The sequence below is a fragment of the Pholis gunnellus genome (genome assembly GCF_910591455.1).
Source record: "Pholis gunnellus genome assembly, chromosome: 3".
Classification (NCBI taxonomy): domain Eukaryota; kingdom Metazoa; phylum Chordata; class Actinopteri; order Perciformes; family Pholidae; genus Pholis; species Pholis gunnellus.
This window is the reverse complement of record NC_136529.1, coordinates 4,686,245-4,707,679: the sequence shown is the minus strand read 5'-3', so window position 1 is coordinate 4,707,679 and position 21,435 is coordinate 4,686,245. Positions and strand designations below refer to the sequence as shown.

At 43.4% G+C, this 21,435-nt stretch overlaps 1 protein-coding gene across 1 annotated transcript; it reads right to left on the bottom strand.

Moving 5' to 3' along the window:
* Positions 1–361: 361 nt before the first annotated feature.
* Positions 362–17,860, bottom strand: efcc1 (EF-hand and coiled-coil domain containing 1; the record flags this gene model as incomplete). The annotated part of the gene is made up of 8 exons (XM_079156851.1): positions 362–542; positions 712–781; positions 1,402–1,560; positions 2,561–2,717; positions 3,770–3,905; positions 4,439–4,587; positions 14,535–14,944; positions 17,174–17,860. The coding sequence occupies 8 exons, from the start codon at positions 17,858–17,860 to the stop codon at positions 409–411; spliced, it is 1,902 nt and encodes a 633-aa protein (XP_079012977.1). The 3' UTR covers positions 362–408.
* Between the last annotated feature and the right edge of the window lie 3,575 nt (positions 17,861–21,435).

Here is a 21,435-nt window from a genome sequence, read left to right as displayed (position 1 = left end):
TTTCATTGTTGAAAAAAATTAAGGGACTTATTATCCTGGCAAAACTTTATTTTCACCTATATATAAGTCACGAACACAAGAGAGAATACAATTTAGATCAGATTTAAGAAATGGATCACCTACGTTTGTATTCTCTCACTCCTCTCAGGGCTTCTGTATAAAAAGACTTATGTGCAATGAAAAGGTCTTGAAGTATATGCAGGAATTACGTTAATATGTAATAAAGCCCTTTGCTATACAAATTCTAGACTAATATCCCTTTATAGATAGTAGGGTCTGAGGAGTACATACGCTACAATATAATACACTATACACATTAACCAGCCTGTTTGTTGACCTCTGTTCTGCTGTCAGAGTTCTCTGGAGAGGCTGTTGGAGCGTCGCTGGCCCAGCAGGAGGCGGTCTTGATTAGCAGGAGATGAAGAGGGCGTTCACAGACCGCTGACTCTGTGTTCGCTCCAAAGGTCCACCAGTGGACAGGATCTCGCAGGCGGCCAATTCATGATAGAGAGCGTTGAGCACCTCCAGAATGTGGGCTTTCCCTGTGCACGAAAAAAACAGAACAGATGTGACCACTGAAGGAATCGTGTTACGGACGGCCCCGGCGAGAAATGTAATTCAGTTCGATGCCCCCGAGTGACTGTAAACTTTCACTATCGTATTTCACAGGACACAGTATGGGTTTTTATGGGGCGTGCGCGCTCTACTCACCGTGTTGCGGGTCGCTGCAGGACCCCAAAGTGCTGAGCAAGATTTTCCCGAGGGACCGCCGCGAGACGTTCTGAAACGAGAGAGAGAGAGAGCTGTTCTCAGACCAGGCGATTAACGGGGCACTTTAACGGGCAATCTGCGTCCTGCGATCCGCAGAGGCTTCTCACACACATGTTCAGCAACTGAAAATGAATTTGCTCTCAGATCTGTAATCAATCCCAGTCGGGTTAGGACGCAAAACAGTAGACAAAAATCCATCCATGCTATTCATATGACTAAGACATCTGTTGGCAAAGTGGACTTCTAATTCAAATGATCAGTAAGTAGATGTCCATATGGAGGTTTGTACTTCAACGATGCTGGTGAATACTTTCAATTTGCTGTTCTTTCTGATGTCTGACCAGAAAAATCATTCCGGTGCAGAGTGGGTGGGCCTTCTCTCAACTGCCAACCCAACTAAATGATTTTCATTACTTTGAGTTTCAGTTTTACCTCCCATGATGGTCTAACTGTCGTTCACAGGATGTTTCACTGTGCTCCAAAAAATCTGTTAGGTCCATAAAAAGGTAAAAAAAATCAACACGTTAACACAGAGCCTTGGTTAGCCTTGGTTAGTAGCTTGACCCAAAAACCCACTGGGGTCAGAATTGACCTCTTCAGACTCAACAGGGCAGTTGAAGTGCGACTGACCAGGTCTCTGAGCTGCTGGAGGAGCTGCAGGATGTCGGCGAGTTTCTCCTCCACCAGCGACAGACGAACCCGCTCCGTCTCCAGCATCTGCAGCTCCATCTGAAGCAGCTCGGTCTCCTCAGCCTTCTGATGCAGCTCCTGCACCAGAGAGTCCTTCATCTGGAAGACACGAGACACACACACACACACACACACACATCGTTGAATCCCTGCTGCGGTTTATCCTTCATCCACAATGATTCATATGAAAATATTTGAAATACAATACTAGACCGAAAAACACATTTTGAAAGAATTGATGGACTGATGTTATTCATTATTTTTCTTATTGTCACCAAAAACCAACACTGTCTGAGTCTTTTCCCGTGAAGAAGAAACACAAGCTGTATTCTCAGGATGTCCATCATTTGACAATCTTACAAGAGCAGCTGGATGTGTCAACCTAGTAAATGTTACGTTATTGCCCTGTGGGCCCGCTTAACACCTTAACACAATATAAATATACCCAACGTAAATGTCTGTCAAATCGTGAGGGTTGGAGTGAGTCTTTTAGCCCACATTGTACTATAGGTTTGTCTGCCAAAAAGTCTGGAAATCCCTGCGGTGCACCTTTACGTCATGGCGTATTGAAGGACAAAGGTCTCACCCCGCACATCCTGCGCATAAACAAAGCCTCACAGTCGGGACTTTGTTTAGCTTTAACTTTTCCTCTCGGAGTGCTGAGACGTTCTGGGAACACATTACGTCACAGCTCCCCTTCTGCCCGTCTTCCTGTGTTGTGAAAATACTACTCGACTGTAACGGGACAGCTTTAATTTATGATACTCTGAAGTGTCATGCGGGACAAGGGGGGAGTGTTTTCTGCGGTCGACTCCAGCGTGAAACAGCTGAAAACACACACACACCCACGCACACAGACGCTGGAGGCTCTGGTGCCGGAGGTTTGGTTAGGTGGAAGCTGCAGGATCATGCCACTGGCTGTGGTTTGGCCTTTGAAGCCCTCTACTTTCATAACAACCTTCACCAGTCCTCTCTAATCCAGTTCAACACCACACCACACCACAGAATGACGCAGGACGCAGAGAGAACGCTTTCACATGAACGGATCAAGCGGACCCGGGGCAGAGGACGCTGTGAGCAGCCCACAGCGGGTTTGTACCTGGTCCATGTCCATCTCCGCATGGCTCTCCTTCAGCTCCAGCTGCTTATGCAACCTGGTCACCCTCTCCAGGAGCTCCAACACAGCGCTGCAGCTCTCCTCGCTCCTCGAGCTCCCATAATTGGACATCAGCTTCTTGAACGCCTTGTCGTCGCACCTGATCAACAACACAGAGCAACATTTTTAGCGCACTAAAGCTAGCATGGCTGCTGGTCTGCTGCTTTGTTCTAAAATAATCACGCATCAAATATAATTCCTGTATAGAAGCCCAAAGGGGACTTTATCAAAATTAGATTGTAAACATGAAAATGAAAATGGAATTTTCCACATATGCATGTGGTATTTGAGTTACTCAAGTTAACTGACGACCCGCCTTGATGAGAGGATGGACCGACTGCATTTTCATTTTGACACCTAAAGAGCATGGCGACATGTAAATGTAAATGCAATAGACGGGGAGTGCTGTTTTTCCTTATTGCATTTGATTATTGTTCACTGTACAGCAGGTTAAGTCTTTGAAATTGCATTTTCTATTAGACGCAAATCAGGTTGCGTCGTTTACAGTATGTTGCATTATAATTTAATTATAAAACGTTTGAATATTGTCCACCGGACAGTACGACTTTGAAAATTAAAGGTCAAACAGTTTTCCCATTTCATTATTAATATGGTCATGGAACGACCACTTTGTGCTGCGTTTTCTATGAAATGTGCTTACAAGTTTATTATTGTTATTATGTAAACATGAAAATTTGATTTTTGCATTTTTTTTTACTCAAATAACAAGTACATATGAGGGAGATTATAACGCTTTTGTGGAATTGCATTTTTGTTGCTCTATACCTTGGCATGTATAGGCAATTGTTTGCTAACATGCTAGCCATTAGCCGTAACTTTGAAAAACAAATCTATCAGGACTGGACTTTGTGCCTGTTTGTCAGTTTGTTGTCGTTTGTTGCTGCGCCCCAAGAGGCAAAAAAGACTAATGCAGATTTAAACATTATTTGTTATATATTTATCGTTATAGATATTTCTTTAATTCTTAATTTTGCTCAAACGAATGCTCGATAACATACGTAGAAAATGTAATGTTCCCTTGACATTTTGCTGTGTGAGCTATCATCTCATAGACTCACTGTGAGAAATGGTATGCCACGAGCTAGCTGCTGCCCTACTTTAAGATGCAGTGATGATATCAAGCAGCGCTACCTTTCCCCGCAGCAGGACAGCCTCGTCAAGATCCTCTTCACCTCGTCCACCTGCCGCTGCTGATCTTCAGTCCACTTATCGTCTTCCTCGTCAGACGCCGCCTGGCCCTCCACCGAACGAAACAGCTGCTCCTCCACTAGACGGCACAACACACCATCGTAGTTAATGTAATCTTTATTGCCATTATCATGGAGGGCCGTAGCCAGAGGCGTTGGCGGGGAAAAAAGGCTCGACACTAGAGCTGAAACAATTAGTCGTTTTCAGGCAAAAACAGCATCTGTTCAATGACTCCAGCTTCTCCATTGTGAGGATGTTCTGCTTTTCTGTGTTTCATATCATGGAAAACTGAACATCTATGGGGTTTTGGACTGTTGCTTCGACAAAAACAAGCAATAAGATGTCACATTGGGCTGTGGGAAAGTGTTACTTTTTACATTTTCACTATTTTCTGACATTTTATAGAACAAATAATACGCAAAATGAGTCGACTGCCTAATCGATTAATAGCTGAAGCCTACTAGAGACTATGTATAGGCATATCAAAGCACTTTGAATAGTAAGACTCTTTCTTACTATTTAGGAAAGTCTTACTATTACCACTATTAGGGAAGTTAGAGACTGAGAGACGTTGGCACTGCACTCTGTGCTTTCATGAGTAACGGGTCTTACTTTTATCCGGCGTCGTCACGGCACGCCCCGTCGGAGAACATCGGTCGTGTTGGGAGTCCGAGCAACATCTCTGGCCCGGCCTGCTGCCAACGCCAGGCGGCTGCTCCGCCCCGGTGCTGCTTGGGAGTTGTAGTTTGGACACCTCCGACCTGAAAGGAAAGCACTGTGAGCTTAATTCAGCGGTCTGACTGGCGTGGCTTCTGCATATAAACCGGCACCGAGAGGCTCAAACTACTCCTCAAATTTGCACAGACGAGAAAAGTTCGGTCCAAACCATTTGCCGGCATCAAAGAGAACATATCAAGTAACACAGGGCGGCGTGTATTAAGCCACATCTACAACCTCCATGATAATTTTATAGAGGCCTGTGATGTTGTACGCCAGATCTGGGTGGGGTAATTGAAGCCAGACATCGCATCTTTAAGGCATTTTTACAGTAAAAGTGGGTCAGCGGTAGAACGGCGCTGTTGCTGTGCAGGAGTTCGCTTGCAAGATGTAAAGTAAACGCACACGAGACGACACTGGATGGAACAAGGCATTTTCGAGCACATGAGCAGTCTTTTAATCTGCAGATGAATAGACTTTTGTTCTGTATGTCATGTTTTCCCTCATTTCAAAAGGCACGTTCAAACATTTGTCACTTAGAAAAAAGAAAGAAAGAGGGAGACTTCAGTTTGCGCGGATCAATCTTTCTGTGATGGTTCGAGTTTTCTAGGTTTCGCCTGCCGTCTGCTCTTGTGTTGGGGGGGAAATCCGATAGGGGGCCTTCGTAAATCACAGAATAAGTGTTTCCAGATGATGATGTCTTGCCGAAAAGAAAGAAGAAAAAAAAAGAGGAAAATCTCAAAAAAGGTTTTCAACAGTCTGACTCTGAGGAAAAAAAAGAAAAAAGTCACAGAGCACTCATGCTTATATCCTGTTGGCAGGAGGCAGACTATAAGCCCTAAGACAACATTACACTCTGCCTCTGTGTACTACTTTTGGGTTCCTTCGTGCAAAAGTGGGGTGAAAACGACTGACTTCACTGAAGGTCAATAATCGCGGCATGATTTCAGGCAATCAATCAGAAGAGTCATGTTTAAGTTAGAGGGGGCCACGGTGGAAGAAAAAAGGGGGGGGGGGGGGCAGTTCACGAGGGCCGGCAGCTGCAGCCGGACCGACATTGAGCTGGTGCACGGACGAGAACGCGTGCACAAAGCTTTGCTGGTTGCTGCGGAGACGCTCGGACTCTGGAATGAAGTGGTGGAGGGCCTCTTTCAAACGAGGGCTTTGGTGTGACTAATTGCACTTTAATTGACGGCGGTTGGTGGGAGACTGCAGCCGGTGTCCTGTGAATACTGTAGCAAGGCCTTCGACATGCATAGTGGTAAAAAAACTAAAAACAAAACAAAAACACTTTGAAAGACTCAAAAAAATGTTTTACTTTAAAGCTAGCACAAATGAATGAGCTCCAAACTGTCACATGAACACTAGCTCTGATTTGTTTTGGACTGAGCCCGAGATTTAGACCATCTGACAGTGATGACGGGGTACTTGGTGATCGTGCTGAGCACGGGAATTCCAACTGGATGAACGCAGACACCTGAAAGTAGTCCAGGCAGACGTCCTGGATAGGGGTCGGACTGCGGGACGCAGCAGACGAAGACAGAATATGTATTTCGTCAGACGGGCGACGCAGATCTCGCCAATATAGCAGCAAGGGCGGGTTTGCTTTTCTTTACAAAATGCATAGAAATCTGCATTTATTAGGTAGAAAATGGGTCAACACATATCTACAGCCCTGAACCCTGCAAGCTGACATAGAGTTGACCTGTTGGGACTTATCTAGCCAACGTTATGACTTATCTATGCTACTTTTTCACTGGTGGTCACATTACAATTTAGCCATTAGCTGCACTAATCCACAGGTTAACAATATAATGGGAAAGGAGTCACTCATTGTGACGAACCCACCCCCCAGAATTATGGCCTGATTTGCAGTTCCCCCCTTTTAGCTTCTTTCTGCTAATTGTTTTTGGCATCCTACATTATTGTTTGGTTCAGTCCCACTGTTCTCGTTAACCGTGATTCTAGTAGCAGCGGGCAGCTTTTTGCAGAGAAAAAGCTTTGACTGTACACTACCTACCCAGCGCCAAACAGCAGACGGACAAAGTGAGCCACTAGCTAGTGGAGCATTTTGGTGCAGGATATTTCCAAAACCGCAAGAAGAGTGAAAGGCTTTGAAGGAAATTTGACAACGTTGGGGTCCCTCACGTGATGCCATTGGGCCCACTAACACTTTTTCCCATAGACTTATATTGGGAAAGAGACGTCTGTAAATCAGCAAATTCTTTTGGGAGGTGAATCAAAGTCCTTCCATTCATGTGAATGAGCCGGAGACCGAGGGCTTGGAGGCGGAGGGCTTGGAGGCGGAGTTAAAGGAAACGTTAGTGCGCTTACTTTATGGGCCCATGGATGCAGAAGATCGCCGGAGGATGCAGGTAACATTATAGTCAAACTTTTTTTGATTCACGTGCCACTGAGCAATTTAGGTGGGAATAAACAGGGCCCTGCCTCCAACGCTGGATCCACTTGTCTGTATACATCCATGGGTTGGCAAATACCAAAACAAAGGCAGAAGGAGGGTGAACATTGCACATACAAGGTGGACAGAAACATAAAAAAGCTAAATGAGACTACTAAACGTCATCATGCCAAAGACTTTAGCTTAGTGGTGGTGGCGTAGTCATGTGACTGGTGTAGTTTGTTCATGGCCTAACGTTAGCTTTTTACTTCTGGCTTAAAAGTAGTGTTCAAAGACCAATGGAAAAATCCCATTGGCTTTTTGTCGAGGGAGCCAATGCGATGCTAACTTCCAGGTTGGCCTACAAACATATCCCTGCAACACTCTATGGGCTGCTGCACTTACGTGTGCAGGAGACAGAAGGATACACATCTTCATATTAATGCTAAAGTTGAACCATGTCTGCTGAAATAGTAAATAATCTATTGTTTGCTGACACAAGTCACAACACCTTAATAAGGTGGACATCTGAGGCCTGTCAGTCTCTGTCAGTTCATTTTGCAGTTCTTCCATTCTGCTCTAAGCATTATTACTTTAAGAACATTCTGCATTTTGTCCTACTTCTCTTTTGTCTCATTTAGAATAGAAATGACAGAAATAAAACATTTTCTGAGGTCATAAATCAGGCGGACAATTGATGGAGAATTTAGCGGTATTCATACTTCATCGTTTTCGAGGAAGTAGTGGAGCAGACGGATAAATCAATTTAACACTTCCTGAACGGTCTGTATGGCCTTCCCCTCTCTTTGATCAGAGTCCTGTATCAAAAGCGTCTCTTGGTTTATCTGTAGCCATTAATATGAGACTAGGAATAATCTTAGACTTTCGAAATGACAGATTCTGAATGGAATACTTTATCTGTAATGCATGTGACTATATGATACATTATCCTTCACAGCGAAGGAAAAAGACATGGTATCATTCTTAGAATAGTATAATAGTGATTGAAGCGCAGCCTAATCTTTACTATATCCCACAAGAAGCACGCACGCACGCACGCACACACACACACACACACACACACACACACACACACACACACACACACACACACACACCACACACACACACACACACACAGGAGTAAAATTCTATTGTGCTATGTCAGGGCATTTCTAATTAATAGGATCCTGTATTCTGCCTGTATTCAGAAGTCTAGAACTGTTCTTCTGGCCTGTGGGGGGGTAGTCCAGCTGTTTGTTGTTACAGCCGGGACACCCAGAGTCCTCTCTGTGTTTATCACAGTGCGCTGCTGAAGTGAACTTTCCATCAACACCCCAGCCCCGCCAACGAGCAGTTTCCTCATTCAGGTGTCATCAGTCAATGCCAGTCTTCTCTCCCCCCGCAGAGGTTACAAACGAGGTTCACGCTGTACCTGAGCTTGAACTTGGAGTTCGGTGCTCGTTGGGTGCCCTGGGGTCGGGTTTGCCCGAGCTGACGGATATTAATCAAGTCCCCTTGAGTCACGCACATACAATGATGGCGGTTTCCGGGATACAAATGAGGCGGCTTCAGGGATGTGGTGATTATTTAGCACTAGCTGAGGACTTTTACAGAGGGTGGTTGAGCTTTCCTCTGACACCAAAGTGCAAAGAATCCCCCCCCCCCCCCCCAAAGTCAAAGAAACAAGAGTTTTTAAAGTAGAGGGAGCAAAGTCCAACGAGCGTGGGTGGCATGAGTTTCATAGGATATTTTGTGTGTGATGTATTTCTGCTGATGTCAGCCTACCTCCAAACCAGAGGGAGGGCGAGCGAGGCAGTGGCTCAAATATGAAAATAAGCCCACTTCTTGGCAGCGTGGGGTTTTTGAACGCCGTTCAAGAAGAACAGAGAGGCAGCGGAATACCCCGGGTCCCAGACATCCCTCGAGTGTGACCTTCTCCACATTATTTTTTAAAAAAGGGTAGGAATGCTGTGGCGGCACCTGCCTCCACACAATGCCACGGGCTCTTGTGCGGAGGCAGATAAACGGCCTGCAAGACCCTCCCTCTACCCCTCCGCTCTCGGACGCCACGCAGGGAGCATGAAAAGGCCGGGAGATTATGCCCCCCCCGGGGTGCCTGCCTTCAGAGGGCCAGGGGTTACAGGCATTCAGGGAAGAAGTCTGCGGGCGTGCCGATAAAAGAAGAAAAAGAGTTTTAAGCTTGCACACTTGGGACATGTGCTTAGCTCTCTAGAAATCCCTGGACTATAAATAGAGACACCTGGAATGGAGACGATAATAAAACTGAAGACGCTCTGGAACACCAAAGTTCATTTTAATGAGTTTGCGTCTCCACTATAAACTGTTTGGAGCACCAAAAAAAAAAGAAGAAGATGGAAAGCTGAATGAAGCCATTCCTCTCATGCGGGCCTCGCAAAAACACGTCCGTCATTTCATGAACAAACAGTTGAGTGTTTGCTCCTTCCTCCAGATGGTAGGCTTTCCTCCCCCTCGTCTCTTTTTGTTCCTAACCGCTGTGCTCCCCATTGTCTCATCTCTCTGGCCCACAGAGCTCTACAGGCTACAGTGACGGTGATTTAGACTCCATTTGCCTTCTGGAGTAAAATACAGAAGTAAAAGTGACACTTTTACATTAATCCCACTATGCAAAGACTTTAATGTGCTGATCTACTCCTGTCAGAGTCCCAGCCTTTGCTCCGTTCTGGCGTACAATCCAAAGAAATCACAGACGTGTTATGCAACAACACCGACATATCTTAAGTTTCATACCGATGACCACATTTGAAAGTTGAAAAGGGGGTTTTTCTAGGTGAGAAAATTGTACCACCAAATTATAATAGACACTAAAAAGGAAATCAAATCACATTTTACAGGAACACTCTTACAATGAATACAAAGCTAAAGCCAGCAGCTGGTTAGCTAACGTAGCTTAACATAGCACAAAGACTGGAAACTGGGGGGAACTGTACTAGCTCTGTGCAAAAGCAACAAAATCTAACTTCCCGAACTTTAAATTAACATGTATAACCACTACCTGACAACTTTACACTTAATTATCTTGTCCTGATTGAACAACCAATATATAAAGTGTTAACTAGCAGCTTTAGAGGTGCTGGTAAACAGCTTTTGTTACTTTTGGACAGAGCCTGGCTAGCTTCTTCTCCATTCCAGTTGTCTAAGCTAAGCTAGAAGCTAAGCAGCCTGCTGGCTGTAGCTTTTACCATACAGATAAATGTGTGTGTCTCATTTGCGATGCAAGCATTATCAGTTGGTAAAAGATGTATTGTCAAGCACCAATTCACCAAAGTCCACAGAAAGGTTTCATGGGACTTTCCAGCTGCTGGTCTACAAGCAGAGAAGGTTAAGGAGCTGAAAACAATACTTTTAAGTCAGCTTCTCTATTTTTTTTTACCAAACTGACGAAGAACGCCAATGAGAAAGGTTGCTTTAAACGTTCCATCAGAAAAATATTCTCAGTGGTGCACTGATGCAAAGTAAAAATGGGTGGCTATCCTAGTGGGTTATTGCTCATACTAGGTGCTCTAATATCATAAGGAGGCATACACTCTCAGCTCTTAACGACCCCCAGCCCTGTAACACTGCATCTCTGAGATCCACCATCATCCTAGTTAATCCCATTAATTGTCAGCAGTTTAGAAATAAGCCACAGGGATAAAGTTATGGTCATCATTTCAACAGACCCCTTGACACGCATCTCCAACAGGGGTTCTTGTACCCTTTATAAAGTCAAATTCTATGCTTTTTAAGACCTTGACAAATATAATTTAAGACCTGAAATATGGTGGAAACTATTTCTTTGATAGAAAATACATTTTTGAGTCCTACTTTGGAACAAAACTTTTCCTTTCTTTTGTCCAGTGCTGAGATCACCGTTAATTCAGACTTTTCCATTCAAACGTATTAACCATTTAGAGAACGGTTGAAGGCATACTAATAAGCATTATAATGAGAGTCCTCAAAACATCCTGTCCCAAGCCAAAAAGTTGAAAAAGGAAAAATACATGACTAAAAACTACACAAATGTCATGAGTGGATACTACGAGTCGCAAAGAAGCTGTTGAGATGTTGCGAGGAAGTCAGACGAAGTTTCGGGCATGCTTCATGCAAACGACGCGGACATTAGTTTTCCGGCTGCTACGGCTTTCAGAATAACATTTGGGCTCTCAAACTATACAGCGTGAGGTAATAAATTATATATTAAATAACAGGTTTTAAATATGTTTCACCCCTCGTGCTTTTCAGATTGCATGTGGAATTCATCGCTATGCTCCCTAACATTTAAGTATTTTGGGGAAAAAATGACACCTTGCTCAGTTTGGCCAGTGCCAACCACCTCCGAAACCAGTCGTCATTGCACTCGCATCTCCCCATCTCGGCAGTAACGATGACTGATGATAAGGAAAAGATGACACACAGCCAGACATCTGTAGCTAGATAACGTTAACGTAATGTAAAACTTCTATTAATGCCGGAGTCTGTCGTTGTCTCATACTAAGTGAATCAAACAAATGCACACTATTTGATGTGTTACTGTAGGCCACCTAGCCTGACAATTTTCCCATCAGCCTTAAACGCACCATCTGTAAATGTAATACCTACAGCAAATTTACAGTAAATTAAAGACAATTGATGACTTTAATTTCCTTAATATTAGACTAAGACTTTTTAAGGAGCTGCAAATAGCCTGTCTAAATCCACCACATATAAGCTGAGACATCTGACACTGAGACGATTCAATTATAAGGTAACTCGGAGCATTTTCACATTAGGTACGATTGATTTTCTTCCATGCCAGAGAACGATTGCCCCACCACTCAGCTTTCACATCAGCAATGTTTTTCCAGAACCAAGTACACTTGCGAAATCATCTTCACTACATTTTTTTATGTTGTCGCTACAGTGTAAAGCGTGCCAATAGCAAGATCCCGAGCCTATACATGTCTACTATTGTTTATATTTTGGAGAAAATGTCAAGAACAGCTCTCTCGCCTTCTTACTTCATCCCCCGTGGTCGTGCAGTTCAGAGAATGAGATCGGCATGTGTAGATTTCGGAGACCTTCAGCGTTGAGAAATGCCTTTGCAGGTCCACTCCGGTGTTTTGCGACAGTTGGTTTTCCCAACCATACCAGAGTACACATGAACCGTTCTTGAGATCGACTTTTTCAAGTGGAACCCAGGCACGGATCAACCAACAGTGCCCCGTACGATACACCGATTGTTATACTAATCAAACGACCTGGACTTTTGGGTCAATAGCCCACATCCCCTGATGTGAAAGGCACAAAAAGAGTCACAAAAGTTTTCAGCAATATGTGAAGGAGTGAAACTGGCACCTTCCTCTCTAGCCCCGGCCGTGGATGAGACGTAACTGAGCAAGCATTGGGCCTTTCGGGGGGGAATATTCATGGAGCTTGGTTGCTAAGATCCATATAGGAAGGGGGTGCCTGTGTGGTATTGTTCCTTCGGGAGCGGAGTGAAAGAAGTGAGCGGAGAGATTGATGAGAACGGTCAGTCCGTCGAGGTTCTCACTCAATGGAGCTTTCTCTTGACAAGTCAGGGCCTTTGTGGCGCTGAATTATTTGCCATTAGGGTATCAATGGAAGGGCAGTGAAAAGACTTTGGAACGTAGTCTGCATAGATTAGTGGAGTTTAGGGAAATAAGAACGATATTGTAGTTGAGAAATGTGTTATTTAAAATCACCTAAAGGCAGGTAGTAGAGAGGACTTATATGGGTCTGGTTGTATGTGACTGTGTCTAAAGAGTCTATAATAACAGTAGATGTCACAACTATTTAGAGACATCTGCTACCTGCAGCCAGACCTGCAGACACTGATTATACGGTTCGAGCAGGGACAACAGACGCAGAGATAAACATTAAACCCACTGGCTTTGTACTTTAAAAAGTCCAATTACACCCTTACTTCCACCAAAATGAATAGTTCCCAACAGTAGCGGAGCTCAGGCGGGACCTGCCCGCCACACAAGACGCCTGTTAAATAGACTAAAAACGCAACAAGTCTGAAAATTGGGAAAGTAAACCACATCAAGCCTTCATAAGTAGCATGGCGGAGCTTTGCAGGCGTCAGGCCAGAAGTAAACAAGAGTCATTTTACTCTAGGAGGGATTATAATTCATTATGGCTCATTCTGGCCCCAGTGGCCAAAACAAGCTCTTCTTTCTCATGACATGATGAACAGCCAGACACTTGTTTTGCTCAGGGTTTTGACAGCTGATTGGACCTAATGAAGAGGTAACAAAAAGGGCCTTGTCTAGTCTATACCCTCTGTCTGTGACCTTGGGGCAGCATTTCTTTTGATGCATTTACCCATCGCCAATCTAAAAATCACAAGAATATTTGAAGATCCCTCTTTGAATACGTCTAAAGAGAATCAATATCAAAATGTCAGTTTCTAACGGTGTATTGCAACTACAAAAATCAGCCAGGCTTTTAGGAATTCTGAGAATTCTGAGGTGCAGTTTCCTGCAGTTTCCTGTTCACTGTTAACTGCGAGTAAATCTATAAATTGTATTTTGCATAGTTCCCAAAACAAATAACCAGGACATACCATAAGCAACCACATAAATAAATTCAAAAAAAATCTAAAATATATAAGTTGAACAATGTTCATTTTGTAAAACATGTCCTCTGCTTCCTGAGCTAGCAAGCACAACTGCTACACCAATTAGCCAGTTAGCTCCTGTTAGCTAGAGCAGCACCAATGTTAAAGTGATTCTGAATCAACTAGCTAACTGTGTTATTAGGGAAAATACCATAATAAAATCTAAATAATTACAATAAACTAACAGTTATTATTCAAATTAATGATAAAATAACAGTTCATAATAATGATTTGAGTTTTAATAATTTCATCAATAGTGTCACAAACCTTAACATTTATTTAAAAATTGTATTTATATCATTATTTTGCAATTATTCTTTGTAATAATATTGAACATTTTGGGGTGGCATCGTCCTCCACCATATATAAAGGCAAAAGTATTTATACCTGTTTCAAATGGAGATACTCAGAACCTGCTGTAAAACCACCTCCTTGATTGACGTATACTTCTCTGGTAGCGGCAGCAACCTGCCAATCACAGTAAACCCGCCCTAAAGCATACTCCACTTAATGGTTCATTTGACTCTAAATGGCTTATAATTTACCAAATGAACATCATGCTGTATTGAAGAAGACTTGAAACTAGAGATTGAGACCATAAACTCATGTTTACAATGTTTACTGAGGTGATAAATCAAGAGAGAAGTAGAGTCATTTTCTCATAGACTTCTATACAATCTGACTTCCTTCTGCAACTGGAGGAGTTGCCCCTGATGGACAGTAAAGAGAATGCAGGTTTTAAAGGCACTTCCGCATTGGCTTCACTCAGCAGAACCGGAGCTTGCCACCTGGTCTCGACATAAATAATCGCACAAATGGAAATAGCAGAGAAGACTTTTGGGCAGTCTCTCCTCATAGAAATTCATGGTGATGATCATGTACACACTAAAAGGGATGGAAGTAGTGAAAAACGAAAGGAAATGCCATATGTGCTACAGGGTTCTCACCTGTAGTAGATGAGCTCTGATTCCAGCTGGAGGACGTGCCTCTGCAGCATCGGCACATGGCTGGCCTTGGCCTCCAGTTCCTTCACTTTACCCAGGCCGCTGAGCAGCGCCTGCCGGGCCTCCTCCACCTTCCTCCTCATGCCCACCTGCTCCCTCTTCAGGGCTCGGTTGCAGTCCTCCAGGGTGACCACGGTCTCTTTAGAGGTCCACAGCTCCTGCTCCAGTCTCTCGTTACACAGCATGGCCTCCTCTACCTGTAGGTCTCTGGAGCTTCGCAGCAGCTCTATCTCGTGGATGATGCTCTGCAGGCTCTTCAGGTTGCTCAAACTCTTCTGGGCCGATTGTTTCTGGTGGGCGGCGAGGCAGCCCTCCTCTGGTTTATGCTTGGAGTGGCTTTTCCATAGTCCTACCTGAAAAAAGTAGTGCAACAGGTGACAATAGGGGACCAGATCAAGACATTTCCTAAAACTATATTGCACCTGCTTAGTCACGTGCCTGTAAATGTTGTCACTAATGGCTTTATCTAGATCACTTAGAAGGCATTGTTAAGAACAACATTTCGGTTACCAGTTTGTGAAAAACATATATGTTGTTGCTGGTATGTCTTTACTAGTCAAGTCAATAATAAACTTTTATAATAAGCGATCAAGTTAGCTGGGTTAGTTGGGTTTCTCACTTTCTAACAGACAATTAATTCTGCAGATATATGTTAATAAATAATGAATTAAAGGTCATATGTTTTGGTAATGCTTTTTAATAAAGCCCACTTTATTAATAAATAATGAATAATAAGCCATCGAGTCTGCCGTAATAAATGTTATAAAGAGAGTCAATCAGAATCAGAATCAGAAACAGTTCATGGCCAAGTACGTTTTACAAGGAATCTGACTTGGCGATTGGAGCATAACAATAAACCCAGAACAATGACATAAAGACATTAAAATGACAAAATGGGAAAATATACAATAGAACATGATAAACAAACAAGCAATATAAGAATTCATTAAAATGTCTGTTATACTTATAAGGGTTTATTAATATGTGATTTATTTACTAAATAATAAGTTAGAAGCCACGGGTTGCCAGGTTGTGTTAAACACCTTCCTCTAGGACAGGGGTCGGCAACCTGCGGCTCTTCAGCCCCTCTGTTGCGGCTCCCTGAGTCTACATCCACACGAATACGTTTTCGTTTTAAACGATTTCCGTCATTTCAGCATCATTTTCTAAATGATCTCCGTTCAGACATAAACGCCTGAAATCGAATATCACGTGACTATTCACGTACACTGGGCATGCGGGTGGGTGCCGGTGTAAACAGGAAGTAGATTAGTTGCTCAAAGCCGCTAACATGACTTCAGACGGACTCCCTAGGTCTGATAACACCGCTCGACACGCTGCTCGCTCCAATAACAGCTGGTTCCTCCGCAGAAATGCAGACTTTAACTGGACAACAGCTGCTAGTAAAGACAACAAGGTCAGTACCTGACCTTAAATAAAAATGGTTTAATATTTTGTCAACTAAAATGTGCGTCACATCCTATTACGCCTGTCAAGCGCCTTCCCTGCAGGTGGCTAATCATGATTCTCAGACCCCCGCCCGCCCTCAGTAAACTATCAATGGATAAATCCCCAAAAAAGAATAGTCATGGAGGAAAATAGATAGTTTAATTCTGCGTGGACGTATTCATTTGCTTTCACTGCCAAAGATGCTGACTTACCTGTATGCTTGATATGTGCAACAAATGTAATGTTGAATGTCACTTCCAGAACAAGCACACAGCATTTGCTGAAAAGTATCAAGCTGGAGATGAGCGATAAAGAGCGATTTCTTAACTGCTGCAGCAAACTGAGCAGGTTTCTTTCTCCTCTTCATAAGAGTTTGATATTATTATAACGGGTAAAATTGCAATATGACGTCAAGAATTGTCTTTATTCTTGTTTTATATTTTCATAAATACAACAAACTATAGTTTTTGTATACAATAACTATATATAAAACTTTATAAGCTGTGATATCAAATAGCTTTTGCGGCCCCAGATGAATTTTATTTGGTGGAAAATAGGGCAAAATGGCTCTTTGGAGAGTAAAGGTTGCCGACCCCTGCTCTAGGATGACAGTGGCTTTATCTCCTTTAGTTCAACACTCTGACCACTTACCTACCTGAACCACAATCCACTGATGAACAACTTATTGACATTTACAACAGCAGACCTGATGGATTATCATAATATTAAAGACTTGTGGACATTCATTATCACAGAGCACTATACCTTTTGCGGTTGGCTTGGAAACCTGGGTAGCCTACCACTTGCAATTAGCAAAAAGGGCTTAAACAGTACCTTGGAAATAATGGCTGTAATAAGGGTTATAAATCAATAACTACTGCTTTATAGATCAGTTATAAGCTGGAAGTTAAATAACTCTTGGATCTTGGTGGCAGTGGGCGTCTGGTCTTGGTTATGCAAGAATCCAGACGGGGTTGTTGAGAAGTGGGAGCCCTAAAAGCCCTTTTGTCACATATGGCTATAATGATATTACATTGTTAGAATACAGGCGGCCTCATATTGAAAACCGAAGCAGAGTTTAGTGAATTCAGCCCTCTTCTACTCAGCAGAAACTTAAACTCTCGAGCTCTCACCTGCAGAGCCAAACAGCGGGCGTCGCTGCTCTGAAGTGCGGCGCGCATGTCCTCGATGAGCTCGCGCAAACTCGCGTTCTCGTCCTCCAGCTTCGCGACCCGATCCTCGGCCTCCTCCAGCGCCACTATCTCCTCGTAGCACTCCTTGGTGCAGGACCCGAGCCTGCAGCCGGAGGCGTGCCGCCCCCCCGCGGCAGCGGCGGCGGGGCAGGGTTCGCCGCTCGCGCCCACGGACGGCAGCCTCTCCCGCCGCCTTAAGGGGCTCCGCAGGCGGATCTGAGTCTCTATATGCTCGCTGTCCTTCCCGACCAGCAACCGGCCGTTCTCGTACTGGCGCCCCGCCTTGGTGCTGAAGTAGCCGCACAGCTTGGCGTGGAAGTGTCTGAAGGTGAGCTCGCCGGGCAAGTTGTCCAGAACGCCGGTGCATTCGGTGTCCTCCGAGTCTTTGTTCAGTCCCAGGACGTCACACAAGATGTTGAAGTCCTCGACGGGGATCTTTCCCCCGCCTTGATAGTCCATATGATGGAAGATCTCCTGTAGGTACTGGTCCAAGCCGGTAGCCAGAACTATGATCTCGTTCTCCACTCCCCGGTCCAGTCCGTAATGGTAAGCCAGAGTGCTGACCACCCATTGTGTCCTGCGCGCCGGTCGGCTGTACGGATCAATGGAGTCTACTGCGTCCATCATTCCCACCGAGAAACACCATATTTCCTCAAACTCAACGCAGTTACTTTCTTTCTTCTAGCGTCGCCCCGTGTGTGTGTGTGTATGAGTGTGTGGGTGTGTATGTGTGAGTGTGTGCGAGTGCTCATCCTCTCGGGCAGAGGCTCGATAGCGGAGTGGCGCAGCTGAAACGAGGCGTGCGTTAAAAGAAGAACAAAAAGCGGAGCACGTTTGAATTTAGGACTGCCCTCCCCCAAAAAATCCCCCCATCTAAAAAAACAAAACCCATAAGGGGTACCAACCAGGAGTCAGTAACACACACACACACAGCCCCACTGTAACGGTCTCGTACTGCCGTTCGCCACGAGTGTAATTGCCACCAGGTGTGTAAACTTTTGTCATTCTTTGGGTCAGACCTTGTTCAGATGTAAGATGCCCGGGAGACTACTGCGCGGTGGAGCACAGCTACTCGGTCTTCTTCTCAGCTCAGGAGTTTTAACTGCGAGGTCTTTTACTCAGGAGTAAAAACTCACACAGGGCTTTTTTGTTCCTTCTTCTCTTTGCCCAATGTGCACCTTGCTGTATCCCTTATGCACTAATATGCATGAGCTTGTTTGCTGTGCAGTTTTTTAACTACAGCTTCTGCACTCAATCTGCAGCCACACCAGTGGTCTTAGTAAAAGTACTAATAGTGTAGAAAGAGCCTAACAAGTAAGTCCTACATTCAAAATCGTACTTGCAAAAGTAAAAGCATCAAAATATACACAATTCACAAAAGTAAGGTAATCATTATGTAGAACAGCCCATTTCAGAATAATATATAGTATATTACTGGATTAAAACTATTTATGCATTCATGTGTTCATCACTTTGATGTTGCAGCTTTATCCGATTTTATTTGCCAGGCCTGGGAGAGGAGACAGGATATTTTGTTTAAGGTCGAGCGGTGAAGTAACCTGTGATTTTGTAATTGAATGAAATTGAATAAATGTTTGTCCACTGCAGCTGTATTTTTTGTGTCTCATAAACCCACGAGGGTTGGGCACGTTATGTCCGTGACACGAACATAAACATATCAATCAAACAATCAATCAGAAGTACCTCAAACTAGTATTTAAGTACAGTATAACCCACTTGAGTAAATGTTCTTTGTTACATTCCACCACTGGAATAATGACACGCTCCATTAATCTTCCTCTCCATGTGTATATCTATATCCTAGTCTGCTTTAATGTGAATTCTGTTTAGATTTTTCTTTACAACTGCAGCCTGTATTATATTAGTTGATTATATTTTCTTTGAGTTTTGGGGTCATTTAAAGTGTTAGAACCTCATAAATCCATATCTACTTGAGTGTAAAAGTGTAAATATCTCATATACTCCACAGTGTGATGTACTCACCTCCGAATTTAAGGCAACGCAATGCTGCCTTCAAGCCCCCTCGTAAGTTCCAATTCCAAATTGAACCTGTAAAAAGTAGTGTTGCAACGAGTGTAACCGACATTTACGATGTGTTAGAAGAAAGATAGCAGTACAAAGCTCCCAATATTATTTTATAGTGTACCTTACATGTAAATTGTTTGAGCTTTCTTGCCAAGGTTCAAATTCCATTTCCCTGTGTTAACCAGATGTGTCTGATTTAACGGTTTGATTTTTCTGTCCGTAGTTGTAACACACTCATTTGGGCTTTGACAATATTCCTGTTATGCCGTTAAATGCAAAGACATCTCTTTTAATTAAACCATAAAGAAAGAATACTCTATGGGATTTCCAAAAGTCCAAACAGCACGTGAGGGCAGCTCCACGCAGCTAGAGTGGTTGTCATGGCGACGCGTTGCACTCAGCGATCATAAAGTTAGTCAGCACTTTACTACGGATGACAACATTCATTTCATTAAACTAAACGAGTTAGCAGCTACGGAGAGGATGACCAGTTAACGTGACAGGACGTACATGCTGAACGTGTAAGGCCCACGTGTTTCACATTAACGTCCTCAAGAATACTTTACATTACATCTGCTCCACCAACACCTCACATGGACCAACGGCAGCTCAGGTGAGCATACAGGAGAAATAACTTTAAATTGTGATGTTGTGACATGTGAATATTAATATGAATGTTGGAACACAGCTGTCAGAGAAGTTGCTCTAATTATTATTGTCATTATTATTATTATTATTTTGTCAGCCCCATGTTTACAGAACGAGCTAGCTAACGAGACCTTATCATCAACGGTCAGAGATAGCTAAGCTAACTAAAGTTTACAAATAACTTTAACTAGCTATATACAGAGTTTAAAAGAGTACTATTAAAAATGAGTGTTGAAGAAATTCACTTAAGTAAAAGTACACGTCTTGTGTAAAAATGTACTTCAGTAAACGTAGAAAGTAGAGTTACTCTGAGTAAATGTTACTGTGTTACAATATGTGTGTGTGTGTGTATGTGTAGTATACGATACGAGGCCTACTGCTGTTAGGTGCATGAACATCTTTAGGCTACAACATATATTACGTTTAATGTCAACTTCTACACAACTCAAACAACCAACAAGGAGAGACTGCACAGAGTTTACTTTTTTGTTTCTATACATTAATCTCACCGGGTAGCTACGTTGCCAGGCAACGAAGTGGTTTGCGACATTTCGAGAGTTCCGCTGTGTGTAGTTGTACTCACCTGTCTGAACGGCCACCCTACACATAACACCGCAAAGTCCTGCACAATCTGCTGGTTCACTCTCAAAGCACAATTAAACCAGTCCACTTGACCTCTCTGTTCCAGTGTGACCAGTCCACCCTCTGCTCACAAAGCGCTGCTCAAATTCAAAATCATTTGAGCTGAATGAGGCTATCCCTCCACACGCTTCTTCAGTGCGAGTGTTAGCATTTAGCATTTTAGCCAGATCCAGTGTGCCCCTGCTGTACAGGTCAAGCACATCGTGGGTGTGTCACTTAGCATGCTTGCATTTAACTATGCAGAGGTTCAATACTGCTAATTATAACCACACCGAATACCTGGTCCTTAATTTGATTGTTCTTGGCGTAGCCCATATTCGTGAACCCATGAAGGCAAACATTTGTATTATTGCTCCATATCCAGAGTAAGCTCTGCCCTCCTGCGGCCGCAGACACACCTGCAGCTTCTTCGCAGCTGTTGTGTTAACTACGGAAGCTCTAAACAGACACGATTCAAACATTTTATGTAACGTCAAAATGACAGAGATAATTGATTTGTTATCACGAGAAAACAAGTTAATTTAATCTTGTTCCTTAAAATATTTCGCCAAATTCGACAGTAAATGTATCAAAAACTTGTGAGAGGAAATTTCTTTAGTCTTTGATATTTGGTTGCTAGTTGGTTGAATAATTCCAAACAATGACTGATGCCCTTATAGCTACTTGTGATAAATAACGTTAGTGCTTAAATAACTGATGATTACTTAAGTACTGATCAAAAATAGGCTAATCAAAAAAGTCCCAAACTGAATTTGTTACAGTAACGCAAGTGTAACTCATTACCTCCCCCCCTGGTTAAATACCGTTTTTTCTCTCCCTCTCTTTTTGGGGGGAGTTTTTCCTGTTCCGATGTGAGGGTCCCGGGA